The sequence below is a fragment of the Magallana gigas genome, chromosome 7 (genome assembly GCF_963853765.1).
Source record: "Magallana gigas chromosome 7, xbMagGiga1.1, whole genome shotgun sequence".
In the NCBI taxonomy this organism is placed as follows: Eukaryota; Metazoa; Mollusca; class Bivalvia; order Ostreida; family Ostreidae; genus Magallana; species Magallana gigas.
The window spans coordinates 13804379-13824591 of record NC_088859.1 but is presented as its reverse complement, the minus strand read 5'-3'; the positions used below and the strand labels follow the sequence as shown (position 1 = coordinate 13824591).

The 20213-nt window shown below is 32.1% G+C and overlaps 1 protein-coding gene and 1 non-coding gene across 8 annotated transcripts in view; both read left to right on the top strand.

The window, feature by feature from the left end:
• The first annotated feature begins 452 nt into the window (after window positions 1–452).
• Window positions 453–534, top strand: Trnag-acc (transfer RNA glycine (anticodon ACC)). The gene is given in 2 exon segments: window positions 453–491; window positions 500–534. It is a non-coding gene; the product is annotated as a tRNA-Gly (tRNA).
• A 523-nt stretch (window positions 535–1057) lies between these two features.
• The window catches only part of LOC105328347 (cadherin-23), a 31876-nt gene continuing 12720 nt past the window's right edge, over window positions 1058–20213 (top strand). Inside the window, exons 1-13 of one of the 7 annotated variants that reach the window (XM_066067568.1) lie at window positions 1058–1376; window positions 9208–9309; window positions 11381–11458; window positions 11887–12059; window positions 13156–13218; window positions 14095–14184; window positions 15710–15796; window positions 16088–16099; window positions 16380–16499; window positions 16845–16970; window positions 17319–17397; window positions 18395–18513; window positions 19644–19844. In XM_066067568.1, the coding sequence (XP_065923640.1) occupies window positions 9255–9309; window positions 11381–11458; window positions 11887–12059; window positions 13156–13218; window positions 14095–14184; window positions 15710–15796; window positions 16088–16099; window positions 16380–16499; window positions 16845–16970; window positions 17319–17397; window positions 18395–18513; window positions 19644–19844 (1203 nt within the window). In that variant the 5' untranslated portion in view covers window positions 1058–1376; window positions 9208–9254. Of the gene's footprint in view, window positions 1377–3808; window positions 3834–3991; window positions 4139–7038; window positions 7250–7305; window positions 7329–7417; window positions 7555–9207; window positions 9310–11380; window positions 11459–11886; window positions 12060–13155; window positions 13219–14094; window positions 14185–15709; window positions 15797–16087; window positions 16100–16379; window positions 16500–16844; window positions 16971–17318; window positions 17398–18394; window positions 18514–19643; window positions 19845–20213 lie in introns of those variants that run through there. The other 6 variants (XM_066067571.1, XM_066067567.1, XR_010708060.1 and 3 more) reach the window with 6 other exon arrangements.

The window sequence follows — 20213 nt, the reverse complement described above, 5'->3', positions numbered from 1 at the left end:
ACAGGCTTTACAAGCAGAAAATATGTGGAATGTAAATATATTTGTATACTGTAATTGATAGGGCAAGAAATTAGATTTTTTTTCCTATTTGTGATATGTTTAGAAGATGAATTGAAGCCCCAGATTGATTTTTAGGTTGAAATCAAAATGTATAATTTTAATTTGAAAGATAAATTTTTTATGCACTTATGTTTCAAAACTTACTATATATAAATTATGTGATGGTCAGACCGGTTTAAATACCATCGCCAGATTTAGCTTAGTTGGTAGAGCACCTGACTAGAGATTCAGGGGCCCTGGATTCAAATCCCGGTCTTGACCGTCATTATTTCTCCCATCCCGTTACATTTGGTGACATGACCAACCCCTGGAACTCAGACAGGTTAACTCCTGCCATGGGGTGATCCTCGAGGGCAAAGATCATTTTAAGGGGAGAGGAATGTTCAAATACCGGCACCAGATAGCTCAGTTGGTAGAGCATCTGACTACCTAGTAAAGATTCAGGGGGCCCGGGTTCGAATCCCGGTCTGGTCGCGGTCATTATTTCTCCCATCCCGTTACAATTATAAGGCCAATCCATGCACACACCAAAAAGTTCATAAGCAAATCATTATTTTAGTACTTTTTATAAAATTGTAATATTTGTATGCTTTATGAACAAACATCTTTCATTGTACATTGCAAGTTGATAAAAATCTATGAAGAACTTAATTTTGACAGTTAAAACTTTCCAAATTGCTTGTCATCAGCCCTGGCAGTAAATTTGTGTTGAGGATAAAGAGAAATGTAAGTAATATGATTCAGTCAGTTATTCTTCTTCTTTTGGACTTGTTCTTAATTGTATTTTATTTATTTCTACATGCCAAGAATTAATCATCTATTTCTCTTTTTTCTAAAGACCATGACAAAAAAAAAACATGCTCTGACCAGACCATGTTTAAAATTTGTTTTATCCATTTCTTAAAACTTATCTCGATCTTTAATGTCTATATATAGTTAAAATGGTTTTGTCATTATTATATTTTGATATTATCTTCTGTTATGTTATATTCAGCAGTACATGGCAAGAAATAGAGGGTGATAAGACACAGAGACAACTTCAGACAAGCCATGAATGGAATGTTACCGTACTCTGTGAAGATCTTCATCTGCATGACTGTCAACATGCATTCAAAAAGCTACAAAAACCAAAGATTTAAGCCAATGCTTTATCCAGAAGTCTTCAGAAACTGCAGCAATGAATATATGCATGTGTGTGAGAGATGGTACCAGTGGAGTGATCTACTGGTGGTCGGATGGCCACTATGATGAAGAAATCACTCAACCTACAACTTTATCCATATATGTGGTTTCAAGCTAGCTGATTTAAGTTCAAGGTAAGATTACATTGTATTGCAGTCAACTTTAGTGTATTGAATGTTGATATCTCAAATGTCATGTATAAACTAAAGTGAGTTTGAAGTCTCAACCACTGTTCCATCATAACTTTAAATCTCTGAGTGACTTGAATTCTTGAATATCTTGAAAATAATTTGTGGTCCATTGGGTTTGATATAATGAGGTTTTACTGTATGTACCATTCTCTCAGACCTTGATCTTTTCCCTTAGAACCCCATTAATCTGCTTTTCCTGACCAAGCTGCTCTTCAAAGAGAATGAGTTATTTTTATGATGGTCATAGTCATTGATCTTTAAATAAATTATTGAAATGTAGGGTCGAGCTTCATTTCATTTGTTCTCAAGCAACTCTAATTGTTGTAAAGGTAACTTCAAATTGATTACTTTAATGATGGCTCTCCCTTTTAAGAAATTCGTAATAATAACTATTTTTGTTCCTTTTTCTTAACTTCATTATCAGTTTAGTTTGTAATGTACCATAAATTCTCTAGTTTGCACACAATATTATTGCATATAACATGGAAAATGAAAATGGTAGCTATGCCACATATGGTCAAGAAAATTATAAAAAATGGAAGAGAGAGAGAGAGAGAAAGAAAGAGGGGGATGGAAAGAAAAAGAGGAGAGAGAGAGAAAGAAAGAGACCTTTTATCAAGATTAACCTTTAATTCAATACTGCTACTTTTCATATAAAATGCTTCTCTCATGTGACACACAATGTGTTAAAGTAAATATGTGTCAAAAAGGTATTTGTTTGATAAAGCAAATCCTGCAAAATCCATTGTTTAAATTTGTAACACTTTGTATTAAGCTTTCCAGAAAAATTCTTCAGATAAAAATCTTAACCTTTTTGTGTACCTGGTCTGGTTTTATATTCTAAATATAAGAAAGTTTACCTGTTCAATGAGGTCATTTCTTTGCAGAACTTGTATGAGTTCTGTTTAATTTCCAATGCTGAAATTTTCCCAGCCCATTCCACTTAAGTACAGTGTATTGTCATTTTCTGTCCTTATTCATTTTCATTGTAATTTTATCACAATTTGCCATGTGTATTTATTTTCTATGAAATAGAAAATCTACACCACATGTTAAGTTAGATAATTAATAAATTATCTTTCAATGCAAGTAAAAGTTAAATTTTTTAAAATTAAAAATAGGTAGTTTATTTGGTGAAAATCTTTCAAAGATCTCTTTAGAACTCCCACACGATCAATCCCAAAATGTACAGACACCATTTGATTTACTGGTCATTACAAGGTATTCTGATGAAAAGTGTGTGTAGTAGGTAACTTTATTACAGGTACAGTTATTTCACCTGCTGGTCTAGACAGGAAACAGAAATATCTCATAGGTATTTCACTTAGTGCACAGCCTGAGACAGTCATTTGACGTAATGTCTGAATTATGATGGACTTGCCCTAACACAGTGGACTTTTAATTCCTTTCTTCTTATTACTTTTCTTCATTTATGAAATGAAACTTAAAAGCACTAAGAGAAGTTAAGTTCAGAAATATTTGTTTTGAGGTGTGTTGAAGAGTTGTCCTTAATGGCAAGGAATTGAATTTCAAAATCTTCTGACATAATGATAAAGGATTGTTTAACGTGGATAATTGGTCTGGGTAAAAAGTTATTTCAAATTTAAAGAAAAATAGCATAGTTTTGAGTAGGTACATTATATTGAATTTGGGTAGAGGAAATGTATCTGGATTCCTGTGAAACAAAGACCAGGTTAATGGCATAGAGTAATTTTAATTTAGAATTGTTTATTAATGATATAATAGATTTGACATCTTTTGATTATTGTGGGGCAATTTTCAATAAAATGAATTAAAAGGGAGTAGTGCATTTAGCAGGATAAATAAAATGGATATCATTAGGATTACTGCTTTACAATATAAACATATATACAAAGCTATTTAATCAATTCCCTAAAACTTCCATTGATATATACCTACTTCAGTATGTATCATGAGTACTTAAATGAGGTGACATATAAATATTCATTTTTCCCTCCACCTCTTCAAGAATTTTGTAATTCATACACAAGTGCATGTCACTTAAAAAAAAATACAACAGATTAGGGTTTATTGAGACTGATATGGCCAAAGGACTTATAAACTTGGTGTATGAAGTTTGCGTCTTTTCTAAAAAGATATAAAAAGTTATGTCCACAGTTTTATCAAATTGCCCCATAAAACCATAATAGCTCAAGTAGACTACATATTTATTCATAAGACAAGGTAGGCAAGGTCCAGTTGTAATCTGGTTTTTTTCTTGGCGAGGTTTTCCAGAAAATTGTTTGAAATCTCCCGGTACCTGATAAGGTTTTATAGATCGGATTGAGTGTTAATATTCCAGTTGAATGCAGGGTACTGATAGCAGGAACCATTCTAAACAAGAAAAAGGGGTACCAAATCTGTAGCTAGAGGGAACAGGTAAGCTCTGTGGCATTTTTATGTTACTGCCGATATTCGAGGGTGTGTCTCCAAGATATTTCTCTGTTTATGTTCGAACATGAAATGGCTGGATATCTGCAGGTGATTATTTACCTTTGTATGGGCCATTCCATGATTTGTTAGGGAGATTATTCGTGTGTATGTACATAACATCCCATTTACTGTTCTTAGGTAGTGGGAGCATTGTTTTATCTGCTGTTAATGTGAGGCAAGTGGAATATTTATATTTATTTTATGGTTCCTGTCTTTCCCTCTGTCTTGGAATTTTCATATGACATTATCAGGTAAATAATTTTTTTTAATTTTCCTCTTTATCTTTTTTTTTTTAAATATCTTTTTTTAATTCAATTCTTTATTCGCTCAAGACCAGTTCACTGGTATTTGAGGTTCAAAATCAGTATATACAAATGTACACGAATACAGTCAAGGATCACATGTACAGTAGGAGTAATAATGACAAAAAAAGGTTAAAATCACAATACAATAGATTGTTAAAGTTGGTTTCTGGAAGAACAGACTTTGAAAATTTTCTTAATAAATATTGACAAATTTTTTAGTTTTTCTACATTAAAAGTATTCATGAGCTCGTTAAATTTTATAATATTTGGGTTTTCATAATATCTCTTGGGTAAAAACATTTTTCTATCGTTTACAAAATGTGTACATTCTAAAATATAATGAAATTCATCCCCAATACTATTAGAATCACACATTGTACATTTTCTTAAATGTTAATTCAAATATGAAATATCAAATCTTTAAGTTACCTCCCTTATTAAAGAAATATAAGTGTAATATTTTTTTTTTCTAAAAAAGTCAATTATTATACCAGACAATTTGTATCTCAAATCTGTGTTAGTGCTGGATTTGTGTGGCTGAATTATCAAGATTCATAAAATGAAACACTTTTAACTTTTGAAATAAGAGTTATAAATTTGTTATTGAGCAGTTTAAGTTTGAAGTGAACTAAAATTCTTGGTCACTCCCAAGGTTATAGCTGTAGCAGAAGGATCCACTGTGTACTTCTGTACCGATACAAATCCTTATGATGACCATCGTAATTCTCTATGCTGACAGAAAGTAAATAAAATGTATTGACCTTAACACTTGAAGCACTACTTAAACCTTGGGGAAGAATATCAAAAGAATATTTAGCTATATTGTAAAGGGGCTTATAGTTCACGGTTTCAAGAAAAAATACTGGGGACCCCGAGGCCTTTTGTTTTACAGGTTCTTTTACAGGTGGACAACTTTATGACAGGACTTTATGACCATTTTCTCACGTTTCTTTATTTTGATAAATATCTAAAATGATGAATGTTAATGATAATATCGAAGACGGGCAATATGTTTTGTGGCAGTACTTATTATCAGTTCATGTATCACAACAAGTAGGAGAAAGCAATTCATCAATTACAGAATGCTAGATTTGAATAATTATTTATAACTGTGCTTCAATGAACACACCTATAAACCTGAGCTATTATCGTAAATATTTTTGAAAATTGAAAGTAATTGGGTGAAGTGAAGCTAACAAAAAATATAGAGAGAAGAAAAAACCAGATTGTTACATTTGGATTTTTTTCTGACCTGGCTGAGTATACCAACATTTTAAGGTACAATACTTCAGGTTTGAAATATACTACCGCTAGATAAGAAAATGCTTTTAATATTTATGTAAAACAGATTTGCTGATTTCTGCCCATTCTTCTGAAGAAAAATTTTCTAAAGATCAAGTAAACAAAAGAGATTATAGTGGATTGTATACCTGTTTAAACTTTCAGGAGTGCCAAATTTTGATAAGTTCTATTTTTACTAAATATTGATCCACAAAGTGTAGGATGTATATAAATAGGCAAACTATTAATGGTGCTTTTTATTACAGAGTTATTGATTTGTAAATGTTCCCAACATTTTTTACGATGTGGGGTGTAAAATCTAGTCATGTGAATTATAAGGCTTTTTCTGATTATCAGTCCATAATTCTAACTACATGCATAAATGTATAAGTTTAGGCTTGATTCTGTGGAAGCAAGCACCTGCCAGGTACATGAAAATTTAATGAATCTTTAAGATGGACACACACCTGTCTTGTAATGTCCAGTTTGTGAAAATACGCCAGATTTTTGGCCATACCTGGCAAAATTATTTGTCGTAGTAATTGGGTTTAAACAACCTTTGGGTGAGAGGAAAATTGGATTCTTAATGAAAGTCTTTCAGCTGAAGACTTGAGTCAACAAAGAGCTGGGATATGTATTGAATGGAAGAGAATGTTACAATGTGATTATTCTCTCAAATTCCTGCAATGTAAACAAACTGTGTAAGATATTTTTATTCATTTAGACAGATTAATCGAACTGAAGACTATAAAATGTTTTTGTAGAAGTTTTAAAGTCAAGTCCTTATAAGATCTTATTTAGCATTACTATATACAGGTAAATATTCTTGATAGATTCAAGGTATACTGTTTAAGGAGCAGAAGAATTTTGAACAAATTAATTTTTCTGAATTATCTAGTATACAATCAAATCCATTCAAGTTTTTATATACGGTTAAAGAATTCCTTTCCATACATGATAAAAATAATTAGAAAATTATAAGTAATTCTGATATAATTTTGATAGATTACAAATTAGTTTTCTGAACAAATTTATAGATGCCTAGGCCATGTAGAATAAGAAAACAGTTAAATGAATTCTTATTTTTTTTCCATACTAGTCATAACAATTCAGCAAAATTTTCTAGAAATGTGTAGGAGTTTTCTACAATTGATGAAGTTCCACTGAATACTAGGGCTATACTGGTATCCTATTGCTTATTGGGTGGCAAAAACAATTCCATCTTTACATGTTTTTGATCATGTAAAAAATGATCAGCGAAGATACCTGATACAGGAGAGAAATCAATAGCATTCTTTTACTGGAAATCTGTTACTATAGAAACATTTTTCTCATTCTCCACAGAATATTTTTTTTTAAATGCATTGAAAACAACTGCTGTTGTAATTGGTACATATTACATTCCTAATTACATGCAGATTTTTTTTAAAGGGACCGCTGTCAATGTTGTATTATTTTGTACACAAAAAGTTATTGGAGCCCAGCTGCCTCCTCTGTTTAAGCAGTGTTTTAGCTGAATAAAAGAGAGGGCTTCCTTTGGCTATTGATTTTGCATGAATTAAATCCATTAGACTATAGTCGCGTGTGTGCGGTTGTATACGTTGTGTAGGGAAGCTTGTTAAGAGAACAAATTGTCCAGGTGTGTTGTGAGAAAAATCACTCATATTGTAATGGAACAGTTTTAATTGACTAGAATTTGTTCCCTATGGTTCGGAAGAACTTCTCAACGATGGTGTATCCATTGTGAATCTTGTGATTGGCCTAATCAGTACACAGGTATGTGCATCAGATTCAGGTGTGTTCTGAGCCACAGAATTTAATATGAGGGCTCCTGAGATCTATAAAGGTTTGCACGGTAAGTCATTGTTATGGGGGTAGATACTGTTATCAGTTGACGTGTAGACACCCTGCCTGAGGCACCTCATCCAAGTCCAAACTAATTTGCAATTGAAATAAGACAGGTCTTATACTGACCAGGCCATTCTAGCCAAATATTCACATTCCTTTGGTACAAGTTTTAAATGTAAAATAATTCTTTGTGTTAATAAAGTAGTGATGAGGAAATATTTTTCATAAAAGAGGTAAAAAAAATGTTCATTCAATTCTTTTACAAGAATAAATAATATTGTCAGTAAGCAGCTTGTGAAAGGGTGTGTCCCTGCTGTCAGAGACTTGTGTCATCTATTGATCAATGAATTTTCTATTTTCATGTGTTTTTTGCAGTTATTTTCATGAATTGCTTATATATAACTGTATATGCTATGTACTAAGTGCAATAGAATTAAGGTCTTTCCTCTCTGTTGTGAACCAAGGTAAACCTGAAATTTTGCTCAACTTTTCACCTTTGAAAAAACCTCTCTCTCTCTCTCTCTCTCTCTCTCTCTCTCTCTCTCTCTCTCTCTCTCTCTCTCTCTCTCTCTTTCTCTCTCTCTCTTGAAAACTCTCTCTCTCTCTCTGAGATTTTCTTCACCGATAATTGTCATAAAACACATGGCTGCCCAATAAGATTAGAGGTCCATAAATGTCATTGATAAACCAATATCATTATCATGATGACAGTCCTTTCTGGAATTGTGATTTGCTTTTGAAAATGACTGATGAAAGTGAACCATTTAAGCAGAAAAAGGGATAGAGATAGTAATCTGAACGGAATAAATCTTAATTGTTAGTTTCCTCCTAGGGTGTGGATTTGCTCCTGGTTTTGGACATGTTGTATTGGCTTTAAGTTTGAGAATCACTGGTAATATGAAGTAGAATTTAAATTCAACGTATTGTTGGCCAATTATAATGAGTCCATTTACTTATTTGAAGAAATGGAAATTTGCTCTGTTAATACTGTAATATTAGTAATTTACTACTGTATGATACAAATTTTAAAAAAATTAATATTTGCCCGAAGAGAACTTCTCAGTTGTGAAAACTGAACTAATTCACTTTTGATAGGCCCGAATGTTTTAAATTTGAGCAGTTTGTTGAGAATACAGTGGGAGAATACCGTACTCAGTATTATTCAACAATAGACCCCATTGAATTTAATCAAGAAATCATGCACAAAAGGGACTTGTTGAAGCAAAGAGAATTTTTTTTCTTTTACCTTGAATGAGGTGAGATATGGGGTCAGTCACAAATAACTGGGTGTTTAACAAGGTGTTTATATGGATGTTATTAATGCACAAGATGAGGTGTTAATTAGTCTGCAGAAAATTCTGGTAGAGGAGCCATGGAAAGTGATCCTGTGTTAAGCTCCCATTAATTACACAGAATGAGAATAACAGACTTTCATGATGATTGCTCATAGCATGTTATTGAATTAAACAGACATTTCCATGCTATCAGAAATATGATTCAAGATATTTCATGATAAACATATGGGTGCAAATCTTGTTAATTCATAATGCTTTTTTAATAAAGCTAACCCTTGTAAAAAAAAGTTTTTCTCCTCAAAAATTTCCCTTTCATATTGCTTTAATGCATGACATTATCTTGGAAGCAATGTTAGTTCTATCTGATCATTATCCTTTTTGATTTGTCTGGAGGTTATAATATTATTAAAGAGATCCATAATCACAATGAAACAGATTGGAAACAAAAAGCTTTTAACATGGACAAAGGTCAAGAAATTTCAAAGCCAATAGCTAAAAGGCATGCTTTGTAATACACAAACATGAAATCACACCTGGCACAAATATATATTTATGATTTTTACAATATGGAATTTTCATTTTCATTTCCAGATGAACTACATTGCTGATTAAAATAGAAGAGCACCAGGCTTGGAGTAATGGAGTCAGCTTTATTTAAAATAATTTGGGTTATCTTTGGATTTCTCTGTTCAGGTAAAATTATTTTTTTATAACTTTTAATTATTATAAATATTAAAATCGGTTAAACTTAGTTTATATGGCTCAGGGAAAAGCATTTAAAAAAAAAAAACTATTGTATTTTTCTGGAAAGCTCAAAAGATTTTCATCCATGCAAATGCACTCTCTTATGGAGAAAGGGGTCAAGACTTCATTATCATTGATATTTTTTTATTTTTAAGAAGCATAATTGAAGAACTTAAGGTGTTACAAGATCTGTTGAAAGAGATTGACAGCAAAATGAATAAATAGGAATAAAATCTTTTAAAGTTTATTTGATATTTGCAAATGAAAGAGTTCCTTCTCAATACTTGCTATTGGTTATACCTACCGTAGTTGCTGTATTAATTATTGGTGTAGTCCTTATGATACACTGTAAATACATTTGTACTGTAAATAAGTCTATACTTGGTACCAGTAAGTGAGGGTCATTTTATGAAAATGGTCCCATTACTATAAAGAATGAATGTACAGTGTAGTTTAGAAAAAAGGAGCAATATTGAACAACTGACAGTAGTATAGTGATATTTTATTTCCCATGGAAAACACAATTATAAATTGTTAATTGGATACAGCGAGGTATCAAGGCAATAAAACACCTCTGTGGTCCCCGAAGATCTGTCCTTAATACATGCATTTTATGGTACTTTAATAATCTTATGAGCAGGGAACTGTAGAAAAAAACTAATGCCTTGGTGGGTGTCTTGGAAAATTTTCTTTAACTTTCCAAAGTTTTACAGCTGTAGAATAAAATCCTGCTAAATTAGTCATAAAATGCTTGCATATGGTGTTATTGCCTGTGTGAGAACTGTGGACAGATTGTAGAAGTCACATATTGAATTGTCAGTGAAATTACCACTATATCCAAAAAGAAATCTAATCATTTTTACAAAGCAATCATGGCATAAAATGCCTTGATTAGAGGGTAAAAACTCTTCACTTATCGAAATAAAATTCTTACTGTCAAATGAATGATACAACATGTACCCGGTAATAAGTTTATGAAATTATTAAAAGAACAGCTACTTGTGCCCAATTATGTAAGCAGTAATTGCATGAAAATGTATATATCATTCAGTTAAAAAGTAAAGATATGAAAGTTGATACCCAGATATGATTTAAATTTTTACAAAATCAAATGATTTGACCACACAAAATATGAAAGTGGCCTAAATTCAAAGTATATATTATAAGGACATATCATTTATAATGTTGAACAAGAGTTTGGGTTTTTCCCAAAATATACAGTGTGTTGTTAAATAAGCCTGAATATGTTGCACACTAGACAGGAAAATCTATCAGGATCTCTTATAAATATGAATATTTAATGTAATTTTGAGAATTTTTATTCATCTGGGCAGTCTACCATTTGTCATGTGAAGGACCAGTAACTTCCTCATTGAAACAAATGATGATGTCAAATATTTACTTGGTCATAAAAGAAAACCTATTATAGCTTATATTAGGGTTCAGAGTTTTTAAAGTCTGGCATCAGTCTTGTTGAACAAACAAATGAGTTAAATAGCTGATTTTTTGTCAAACTGCCATTTTTGTTGGTATATACGTTTGTTTGGTGTGTTTTTTTTTGAAAAATCAGGGTTGAACCAATCAAGTACATGTATTATTATTTATTTATTACCTAGTTTTTATTCATTGTTTTAAAAACCACCCAACAGTGAAATATCAGCTGTGCTTCATTTTGTGTAGGTTTTCAAAGTTAAGATGCATATGTATCATATACAAGACCATTCTTTTTTCATTGTTGGTAAGAATACACTTGTTGATTTCAAAATTGATTTACTCTGATTCAAATAGACAGGAGAGGTTTTTAGAAATGAGTGAAATAATGTGCTCTGTTGAAAACCTGTTCCCAATCCATTTTACAGCCTAATTGGATTACCCATGGCTGAAAAATTTGTTTAGAGAGAAAAATAGTAGCCTAGAAGGCACAACCTTCCTTTTTGATCAGCGGGCCCGGACTGGAAATTTGGTCTCATATTGCAGTAAACGGCCAATTATTCCGATTCCATTCAATTCTGTTTTTCAGGCCTAAATGCAACCAATAATCCACCAAGCCTGCTAAATTTCAACAGATACATCTTTGTCAGGGAGGATTTTCCAATAAGTAAGGATTTTCTCAAGATTTCTAGATGTCATTTGTGTTTTCTATGGCAGAGGAAATTAGCTTGCCTTAATATATTGTCCTGGATATTGAGGAAGAAAATTGAGAGTGCACTAGTTTGTATTCACATAAACAGTACATTACCTTTTCATTGCTAACTTAAAATTTCAATAAACAACATGCTGATGAATTTTTCCCTCTTTTACATCAAATTTTAAGACAATTTTCCCCTATTGCTTTCTTCTTGTGTTTTTAAATTAGAAATAAAAGCAACAACAAAATAATTTACAATATTCCTCTAAACAAGACTTTGATGAATTTAGGTTTGTGTCCAATAAAACTTCCATTTTTAATGCACAAAACAATTATTTAACAATTATTTTAAGTTTGGAAAAGAAATGATAGCACAGTCTAATTTGTCTCCTGTTTAGACGGTAGCCTGGGAATTCTGTCCGCTAGAGATCTTGATGGACCCATGGAAATCAAATTTACAATTAAAGATGAAGTAACAAGAAGTCTTGTGCGCTTGAGTGAGCATTTCGGAGAAAGCACAGTGAATAGATCAGTGGAGATCATTTTAAAGAAGCAGCTTGATAGGGACCATGTAAGTATATTGATTGACACAGAGCCTCATAGAGAACTCCAAGATTTATTTCCCAAAGGATGATGTTCAATCCCTGTGGGATATCATGGGCTTCCAGTTTGATATGAATAGACATTGTAGTGGTAATAGACCCAAGACATGTTCACTTTCAGTAACACAGTGGTGAATGAGGACCATGTAATTAAGCATGACAGTAAACATGGACTCTGTTTACCCTCAGAACAATGCATACGATCATACATACACATATACTTCATTCTAGGTTAAGTTTTTTTTTTATTTGATTGAATCACTTACCTGATGCATTGGTTCACATCTGAGCAGATTTTCTGCTTTTTTGGAGATGAAAAGAATGAAATGAAAGAGGACAAGCTCTATCAAAAGCCAAAAGCAGAGTACACACTCAAGTGGAATTAATTTATCACTATTTACAGTTCATGTACTTTGTAACCAATTTCACTTAGCTTTGAGGGCACTTAAAACATACAAAGTAAAATAAAACACAACAACTTTAATTCTGTTGGTCATGATATGATAACTGGGATGAAATTGTTTTATTTTTACTTTGAGATTGATTGGGTGTCAATACCGGTACATTAAATTTTAAGGAGGAAAGCTTTGGCCTTTGATACTGTTTTATGGTTAATTTGTTGTTCAGTACTTGCCAATACCTGTACATGAAATTGCTTGATGAATTTTCGCACAGTTGTGATAATAAACATCATTTTTCACCTCCTGTATTTTATTTCGTTGGGATTTTAGTGTAATGGAAAATATATGTTTGCCTAACTTCTTTTTGCTGAAATACTTTGATTGTAATGGGAAAGAAATGTTTTACCACTGGATTCAAATTAACTAATCATGTGTACTTAATATTATATGCATGTAGATTCAGTGTCCACAAAGATTATGGTAGATGAACTGGTTAGTAACGTAACTCTATATATAGAAGTCCTGTATAACCAGACAGGACAGAGCCCCCCCTTCATTTTCACTCCTACAATTTATTTGAGCAACATATTCCAGTAAATCAGTAAACACGTCTCTTATCCAATTACTTCTATCCACAGTCTGATGAATATGTACTGTCTTTCAGGAGCCCTCCGACAGAAAGCTCTACTTCAATCTGGCTGACGGGGAAGGATCCAGTGCTAACAATGTGAGAATTAGATTTGTGACCGGCAAGTCACTTCATTTACAAGCCCATTACTAGTACAATATAGGGGCCCTGATCCATTTTGGCACCACTCACTTAGGGTCCCTTTTGGGAGTAGCAGATTTCTTCTGTGACATTACTTATGACTGAAGATCAATAATTTGCATCAAAAATTCTATCTGAATGAATTATTTAGGGTAGAATGGTACAGGGAGTGTATATTACTGCAGTCTAAATAGCCATGTAGAAACATTGTATTAATGGGGTAATCAATGTTTCACACAAAGCTATATGATTAACTGCTGTCACATGGATAGACATGTAACTTCCTATTACTGTGGTTTCATGGGTTCATCAATATTCGTGTGCACATCAATTTTTGTGGATTCAGTAAAATTCACAGAGTCAAGGAGATGGTAAATTCATGAGAAATGGTCCTATCAGTACAATATGTTATCAGATTTCGTACTTTCATGAACATTTGATATTTTGGATCAACTAAACTATGAAATCCACAAAAATTGATGTTCAACAAACAGGGTTGTCTCTAAGACCCGGGAGGCGGGAAATTCCTCCGCCTATGATGCCTTAATTACCCACCTATTTTTGCATTTTAAACATAATGTAGCAATAAACAAGACCCCCAGACCCCCCTTCTACTTTTTCATTTCCTCCTTCTACTTCAATTTTTAGAGACACCCCTGAACAAATATTGATGAAACTGTAGTATATATTGACCCAGATAAGATGTAATATTACTGGTAATTTAAAATTTAATTTAAAGTCCTTATTTTGATTATGGTTACCGGTACACTCTAGACACGAATTTTCTTGGAAGTGTGAATTGTTGATGTGATTTACAAGTTTTATTATTCACAGTTGGCGGTTCAAGTCACACTGTTTATCAGTGATGTCAACGACGAAGTGCCAGAGTTTGTCAATCTCCGATACAAAGAATCCATATATGAGGTAATAGTGATAGATTAGACACAGTGCATTACATCATCTCAATAATCTTATATTTTACTCTCTGACTGGAATATTTCCAAGTTAAATGAGCAGCAGTGGAAACTTGTGCATTTCTATGCATATATAATACATACAGGATGTAGCAAGTGTAATTTTTTACTTAAAAGAATGTTTGATATACGTAAATGTCAACTGTAAATGCCATATAGTCATAAATATTCAGTCATTTATTGGGTGCATAAATTGTTGAACATGTAATAAGTGGATTAAAAAACAGCTTAAGCTCCACTGATGGAATCATTTAACTTCCTGGGGGCCAGTTTCTTTAAGGATTGTCTTGGGGACATCCTAAAACATTGGAACTTATTTTAAGGATTTTAAATGATTTTCTTGAATATATAGTAATAAACAGGTCAACTAATGCTCTAGCTGGCAAATGTAATTTTGTTAATAAGGGGTACCCAAAACACTTTCAAATAATTATACCCTGGTACATGTAAACCAAACAATTATCAAAATACAAATCTACAATGAACCTGCAATGTTGTTAGAAGAGAAGGCATTGGGCAAAAAACTTAACAAGCTGGCTCTCATATCAATGGTAATGTTAGGTCCATAGTTTCATATACCTTGTGAATGTGTTATTACAAGGAAGGGAGTAAATTTTTCATGAGTTTTGAGTCCATTGTGTGGGCTAGGTCTTGTTGCAATTGATTTTAAATCAAGGTAATAAAATAAGATAATGTGGAAATGATGCATAGTTGATGAAGACCTATTAAATATTCATTGTTCAACATGATAATTTTCTATCAGATATTTATTTTTTGCAGTCTTTTTTGTTAAACTATTTTAAGAGGGGATGGAGTTAGATTCATTAAAATTATAAGATTTTCTTAGAATGTTATTGTTTCATAGAATGCTATAGGAGGGTGTTACCTTTTTTGCTGTAAAATTCACTGACATGAATGATAATGAAAATTCCGTGGCATGTCTTAGCTGGCCCCAAGACCATAAACTGAGAAAAGACTTATAAATTATTGAATGTCACAAGTATTTCAATTTTTTATTTACATCAATTTTTAATAGAACAGCTGCACAGAATTTTATGAAACTTTGTAGGTATTTAGGACACAGTGTGTACATATGCATATTCACCAGGAAATTCCGATTCAAATATTTTTCTGGGAATTTTGGTCCTTTTGAACTTAGAATTTTGGCTCTATATTGAATATATCAACGAACAGTTTGTAAATGCAACTCCTCTTACACTGCAGACTGGAATTTCATGAAACTTTTGTAAATGTATTAAGGATGCAATGTGTAGATGTGCACTTTACCAGGAATTTTGGATTCTATTACTTTTTTTTACTAATCCACAGCAGAAATGTCATAAAAGTATATAGATTAGTTAAAAAGTTGTATTAATTTTATAGTAATTTTTTATCTGAGGCTCTTCCCAGTTTACGGTCTTTGCACTAGAGTACGGTATCTTTGAATATGTTGAATAATGAAGTCTGTTTCATAGAATGCTACGGTGGGGACCACAGTGATTCGAGTGTCAGCTCAGGACCCAGACAACGGACTAGGGGGCACTGTGTCTTACTACATGGAGGTAAGGGTTTAAGGATATAGAAAAAAATATTTATCTAGCTTAGGGTCTATAAAGAAATCTCCATGGTATTCATTAGTTCACTCATGTAATTAATCAAGAAGGTATAATTATTTTGTCAAAATAAGTGGACTGGTAATCAAAGTTGATTGACTGTTAGGATATCACTGATACCAGAAAATGACTACTTGTGGATAAAGTTGATTCCATCTCTTTGAAGTTAGATTGGATAGTGTATTATTATGTCTATTGATTAAACCATGTATTAAACATCTCCCTTTACTCTTCTTTCAGCCGGTAGCTCAGGTAATCATTCACTTTTACTATCACTCAAATATCTCATGATAGGTTCAGCATCCTGTATGAACTCATGAAAAAAAGAATTGATGTAATCTATATAACCAGTTTATCATGAATTATTAATCATAAAGGCCTGCTGTCCTCTGCAGTGGATCTCTAAATAGAAAGATATCTGAGAAGATTAATCTTAATTAAACTTAATTTAGGAAGATATTAATAATGTGAAAATTTATACATTGCAGCTTTCATTCATGAAAAAAACGATGGTATATGTTTTAAATTTCAGGCTGCAGATGAGCTTTATAAAAATGCTTTTCGTATAAACAGCGATACTGGTGATGTGATCATAAATTCTTCCCTAGATTTTGAAAGGCACAATTTTTATGAATTTGTCATCAAGGCAAAAGTAAGTAAAAAGTAGTGAAATGTGTTGATGCATGAAGTAATTAAAAGATCAATTATTAAAAGCTACGTCTTTTTAAATCCCCCAGTATGTCAAATTAATCTTGCATGTGTACTCATGCAGGTCATTCATTCTAAACTATATAGCTTTCACTGCACAAAAATTTTTGACTTTTTTTTAGGGGTCTTTAATTCTTAATTATCAGAATGATTCTTGCTTGATCTTTTATTGTAAAAAAAAAAATGGTGTAATTATAAAGAAATATTCTAATTCAGACAGCATAGAACAGGATTTAGGTAAATTAAGTTATATAGTCATACCCATGCAGAACTGTTTTGATTTTGACAGGATGGATTTGGCAATGAGAGCATTAACAATGCTGACTTTGTGGTGACCGTCCTTGATGTTCAGGACACGCCCCCTGCCTTCTTTAATCTCCCTTACAGTGTGGTCGTTGGAGAGGACAAGGCTGTGGTTTGTTTGTTTGTTTGTTTGTTTACTCTTTAATCCAAATGGCTTATATCAGATCATAGAACAATAATTATATTAACAATACAAATACAGACAGTATATTATAAAGATAATGCATCAGAACATAACAGAGTTATCTTAAAATGCACTTGCCAGTATATTTCAACAAAAATATCTTAAACTTAATGAGTGAATTTTTATATGTTTCTGCTCTCAGTATAAACTTCCTTTAATTAGTTGTGTATATGCTGGCAGCTGAAATGAATTAGTCTGCCCAGGCAGTAATCACACTTTTGTAGAAATATTTTGTTGATCTTCAGAGAAAATCAAGATTTATTTTTCAATTTGAAGGGAGAAAGGGTTCTTCAGGTGACAGCATTAGATGGAGACAGAGGAGTTCCAAATGGCATCAGATATACATTTGTTCAGGGTAATTTAGCTATATGATTTGTAAGCCCTAGCTACTCTGTAGCTTAATATCTTTTTCAACCTTGTTCAATTAAAGAGACAGTACAGCTGAAAACACATGTGTAAATAACTTCAGATTTACCTATTGTATCGGTAGGAAATAAAAAATAACGTTTATTGTAATAGTTGAAATACATGAAAATCCCTTTCACATATTTAATTAACGTAATTATGAGCTTCCGGAAATTCAAGGGCCGTACAAACCGGAATAATCTTATATCGTTTATTTGTACCACGTGGACTTTGATTGACAGTAATTGACACGTGCTGAAAACTACAAGATCTTCGTCCCACTGCGGTCATCATGGAAAACGAGGTTTAAGCGATTCTCTAAATGAAACACATCCTTACTTACTCGATAATTTATAAATGGTTTACCAATTTAGGTTCATTTTAAAATAAATAGACATAAATATGTCAAATAACCCTTCAAGGGGCCTCATTTATAAAAATAGATTTAGGTTGTAGCAACTCCTAAGATAAACACGAAAAATACATGCTTACAAAATAATATATGTGGTTGTTTAAAAAACTTTGAACAGTTATTACCTATGAGAAGTAGAAAAGACATATTTTTATCAACAAACCTGTCCAGGAGATTTTTCGCGAGCCCTGCATGTGTTTTGTTTACAGTAAATACGCATGCGTAATAGTATAGAAGGCTGAACCCCGAACACGTTGCGATGTATTTATGTGATAGGTTATACGTAATTATTAATTTTAATGAAATAATTAGATTTATTGCATGGAGAACTTTGTAATTTTCTGAAAGTTTATACATTCATGAGTAGTACAAAGATACTGAACCCGATTGGAAAATTTTCTCAAGTCGGTTTTTCGATAAGATACGCCGTACTGTCTCTTTAAGTTTTTCTTAAGGCTGAAAAATTTGGTGATCAATTGTCACGATTTGGAAAATTGATGCAAGAAAATAATTTTAAGCTTTTGTCTATTTACAGGTGGCTACCAGAATTTTAATGTGGATCCCAACACAGGATGGATCACCATTAAAACAGAACTGGACCGTGATGATGCCTCCATACAGGACAGTGGAGGGGTGTACGCCATGTATGTTAAGGTAAAGCAGATCATGCAGGCTTATTCCTTGAAGTACATGTATTATGATTTAGTTTCAAAACGTTTGTATCCATATAATTAGATTTTTGTTATGAAATGAAAAATTTAAATGGCGTACAGGTTATGTCATCATTTTCAAAATTGCTAATTTTATTTACTTAACGAGGCTGCCATATTAAAGCGTTTTTATCTCTACACAAAAAAGATTTTCACTTTAATGTTCTATAACTCTTACATCGTACTGAAATTGTTTTTGAAAAAAATGGATATGATGGTACTGAAGCATTATTTAAAGAGTTAATTGATGGTAACCAAGGGATACAAGATGCCAAAAAATCATTTAAGCTGTTTTTCAGCACCTTTTTTACTATTCAAAGGGAGGTAACTTGTAAAACTCCAAATATTTTGTTCAAATATTTTCTTTCTTTTTATTTTTTTTTTAATTTCACCATCAAAAATCTTTTTTAATGCTCAATCTTTATTACATATGTAATGATTATTATCCTGTTAAAATTTTGAAATAATTTTGTGGCTACTTTTTTTTTCTTTACATATTTGCATTTGTGTGTCAAATATATTTTTTGGTAAAATTGCAAAATTTTTCTTTATAACAAAATTTTTTAATAATGTTAAGTTTTTGTTATTGTGTTTATTTTTAGTGATGTTATTGGTATCTTTTTTGGGCCTTACATAATTTTTCATATATTTTTCATATTTTTTTTTTACATAATGTGCAATTGTTTCAGATGCAATAAATGATAAAATTAACGATGATTGTGATTTGGTCTTTCACATTAAAATGTAAATTAAGAGTATATGAGACATTTCTGCAAATTTGGTGAAATTTGGAAACAATTTTTTTGGACCCCCCAGCCTCCTTAAATTATCATGATTATACTTAATTATTCAATCTTTAATCATGTAGAGGGTGTAAATTTGTTTTTTTTTCAGTCTTGGTGTCTTTCTGTCTTGAAAGTTTAACCCATTTTGTAACAGTTGAACTTAACTGTAGAGTTACTTGATCTATTGACTTGTGACATTATTGGACAATGTTTTTCTTATGATTACAGTACCATATTCTCTGTTTATTTACTATGTGTGTACGGTACATCGGTGTATTGTTTTATAAAGGCGGAGGAGGTGATGTCGGGTGTGAACTATGGAAACACCACTGCCACCACACTGGTCACCATCTCTGTGTCTGATGTCAACGACAACACGCCCACCTTCAACCACCTCAACTATACGGCCACCATTCAGGAAAACATGCAGAGTGGGGTCCCCGTCATCTTCACAGCCAACACCATCATGTCTGTCAACGATATTGATCAGGTGAGTCATCCATCAGGTGTAACTGCCACATATCAAATACTTGGATTCAGTGAGAGACAGATGTTTTTAGGGTTCTATGAAAAATAAATATATTTGATGAAAATATATAACTGTCAACAAAAGAGGATATGTATAGATGAGTAATGGAGTTGTTATACCCAATAAATGCAAATATAATAGTTTGAGGCAGCAGATGTGTTTAATGTTGTTGTTTTTTTTTATATATACCTGAAACTAAAAATATTAATATGCACTTGACAGATAATTGAAGTTTGATATATTTCATATGTGCATAAGATATTTCCTCGTTATTGTTGGTTAGTAGGGTAAAGATCTTACCTTTTAATGAATTTTTCATAGAACAATTAA